Source organism: Phoenix dactylifera, chromosome 18, assembly GCF_051530095.1.
Source record: "Phoenix dactylifera cultivar Ajwa chromosome 18, Ajwa_hap1_PhDact_Kaust_v1.1, whole genome shotgun sequence".
Taxonomy (NCBI): domain Eukaryota; kingdom Viridiplantae; phylum Streptophyta; class Magnoliopsida; order Arecales; family Arecaceae; genus Phoenix; species Phoenix dactylifera.
This window is the reverse complement of record NC_143207.1, coordinates 16,211,078-16,213,725: the sequence shown is the minus strand read 5'-3', so window position 1 is coordinate 16,213,725 and position 2,648 is coordinate 16,211,078. Positions and strand designations below refer to the sequence as shown.

General features: G+C 44.7%; 1 protein-coding gene across 1 annotated transcript; it reads right to left on the bottom strand.

The window, feature by feature from the left end:
* Positions 1 to 240: 240 nt before the first annotated feature.
* LOC103703285 (germin-like protein 8-14) lies at positions 241 to 1,087 on the bottom strand. Its single transcript, XM_008786086.5, has one exon. The coding sequence runs from the start codon at positions 1,070 to 1,072 to the stop codon at positions 440 to 442; it is 633 nt and encodes a 210-aa protein (XP_008784308.4). The 5' UTR covers positions 1,073 to 1,087; the 3' UTR covers positions 241 to 439.
* Positions 1,088 to 2,648: the final 1,561 nt, after the last annotated feature.

Below are 2,648 nucleotides of genomic sequence, written 5' to 3'. Positions count from 1 at the left end.
CATGATATAATCTTTTTTTAGGGGGAGGGTATAATAAATGTTTAGCGGACAGTTCTTCAGCACAATTCTTAGCTGAGATTTTTTTGCCATTTTGAAGACAGAATGGAATTAATGTCGACAATGCTAAAGGGGTCCCTTTTCCGACAATTTAGCTCAGCTGCTGAACTCGGTCTGCAGGGAAGGGAAAAGGGTTAATCACAAAGAAATTAAGTTCTTTCTGAATTCTCAACAAATCGTACATCGAGGCTAAGTGATATTAGATTAATTTGGTCACCTCATAATACCTCACCCAAAGCAATTAAGACTCCATACACCACCATTTGCCCACAACGAAAGAAACACATCTACCACTAACACTGCTAAGAGCACACAGACACAAAGCCCTCAAAGAACTCACATTAAATCAACTTTCTGGAGGCAACCAATTAAGTTCGCTCCCTCACCCGGTCCCTCCGAGCAGCTTCTTGAGTTTCTTCACTTCAGCATCGTCCAGGAAGGTGACCTTCTCCACCAATGCCGACGGCAAATTGTTCGCGAAGAGCGCGAATGACGTTATCTGGAGCCCTGGGCTCGGGCTGCTGAAGCTCACAATGGCCACAGCCGTCGTCCCACCACCATTCACCTGGAAGTGCAGCAGCCCTTGGGGGAAGAGCATGGAGTCGCCCGTATTGAGGGACTTATAATAGACGTTATTGGCAGTGGAGATGAAGCCGGCGCAGATGGTTCCCTGGGTGACCACAAGGAACTCGGTGGCGGCAGGGTGGGTGTGGAGGGGGACGACGCCCCCTGGAGCAATGTCGAGGCGAGCAGCAGAGATGCCGAGCCCATTGACGCCCGGGAATTGGGCGACGAAGGCGGGGGTCACTGCAGCCTTGATGAGGTTCGAGGTGTTGCCGGCCTTGCCGAGGCCGGTGAAGACAAAGTCGTTGGTGGTGACGGCAGCCTCCTTCTTGCATTCGTAGCCTGAGGGGGTCAGGTGGCCCGTGAGGTCTGCGACGCAGAAGTCTGCGGCATGAGAAGAGGGGAGGAGGAGGAGGAGGAGGGAAAGGAGGAGGAAGATGACGGGAGGCATGATTGCCTTATCTTGATCTTAGTTATTTTTTTTATCTTCCTTCTCACTCTATAAGCTAGTACTTGGCGTGAGGATTATATAGAGGGGTTGGCGTCTGGGATTGGAAATTTGAGGCCATGCGCGCGCAGCGTTTCACGTGCATGCATGGGGTACGTTAGGGTTTTGGTCGGAAGAAACCGACGGGTTGTTTAGCTGGATAGCATGTGAAAGAAGGACGTTTCTGCTTGTCTCTCTCTCTCTCTTTCTCAGTAACATCTTTAAGATGTCATGACAAAAGTACACTTTTACTGGGACGAGATGTTTCTTAATGTGTGGATTGAGGGATTAGATTTGTGATGGTTTTATCATTAGGGAATAGTTATCTGTTTTTATGGTTTAAGTTTGACGAGGTGAGTAAATGGACTAAGAGAGTTATGATGATTCATTGACTTGGAAATAGTGTGTGCATTGGGCTCTGCATGCTACTTGAGGTATTGTGATGCTCAGTCTTGTGCAAGTGGCTCCACTTTAGACAGAGGAGTCGATGATTCTTGTATTACACCAAAGAGTGACATACTGCATTCAGTCAATAGTAACTAATCTAGACGACACATAGGAAACCTGCGAACTTAATTAACAAGGACCCATCCTTTGTTGCTGTTAACTTTTTAAAGTTCTTTTTAATTAATTTTCATTATATGTTATTATATGAACCTCTTTTCCTCGTTGTTCGCTGATAATCTATGTAAACATATTGCCTTTTCTTGTGTAACTTCTTTACTATACCGTAAAATCGATTTTCGACGAAATGAAAAGGACATATCTGGTAGAATCGTAGCCATAGAATACGATCCTAATCGAAATGCATATATGTACTCGAGCTATTTCAATTCGTTCTCCATCTTCACGCTCCAATTAATCCATCAGTTGGCAAGAGAACTTGTTGGTTTAAGCTGAGTAATTACAAGGCTAACATTTTAAAAATTATTAAAATAGGATCTTTCTCCCGAAAAGAAAAACAGGATTGATGAGCTGCTTTGATTCATTTCACTGAAATAAGAGAGCACGCTTCACTCGAGGGGATCAAAGCTAAGAGAGAGAAGGAAACACGAGAACCACCTACCGGACTCCAGGGCCACGCCCTATTCACTAGTGCTTGGAGCGGAAGCGGTCCTCCCACTTGAAGTGGAAATTCCTTAGTTAAGGACGGCCCTCCTATAGGGTTAAGAGACGAGGAAAACACGCCAAAGACTGGAAGAACTCGACGCGTTGGATGAAACGAGACTTGCAGCCCAGCAAAATGACTCCACGTATGATCAAAAACTGTACTCAATATATGGTGAAAGCACTGAGAAATGTATATGATCACTCGTAGCATTTCAACATCCCACATGAAATCACGACATTTTCCTTTTGGACATGCCTTCCACCTGATAGGGCATTTGAACCATAGAAAGAAAAAGGAATGGCTAGAGTGTATGCAAACTTGTAAAAAATATCGATAGGAAAGCATCCATCTTTCACTTAACAGGCTTGTATTAATGTTAAAAAAGATCTATCAACATCTGGTCCATTCCAACATCACATGGAAAGATTG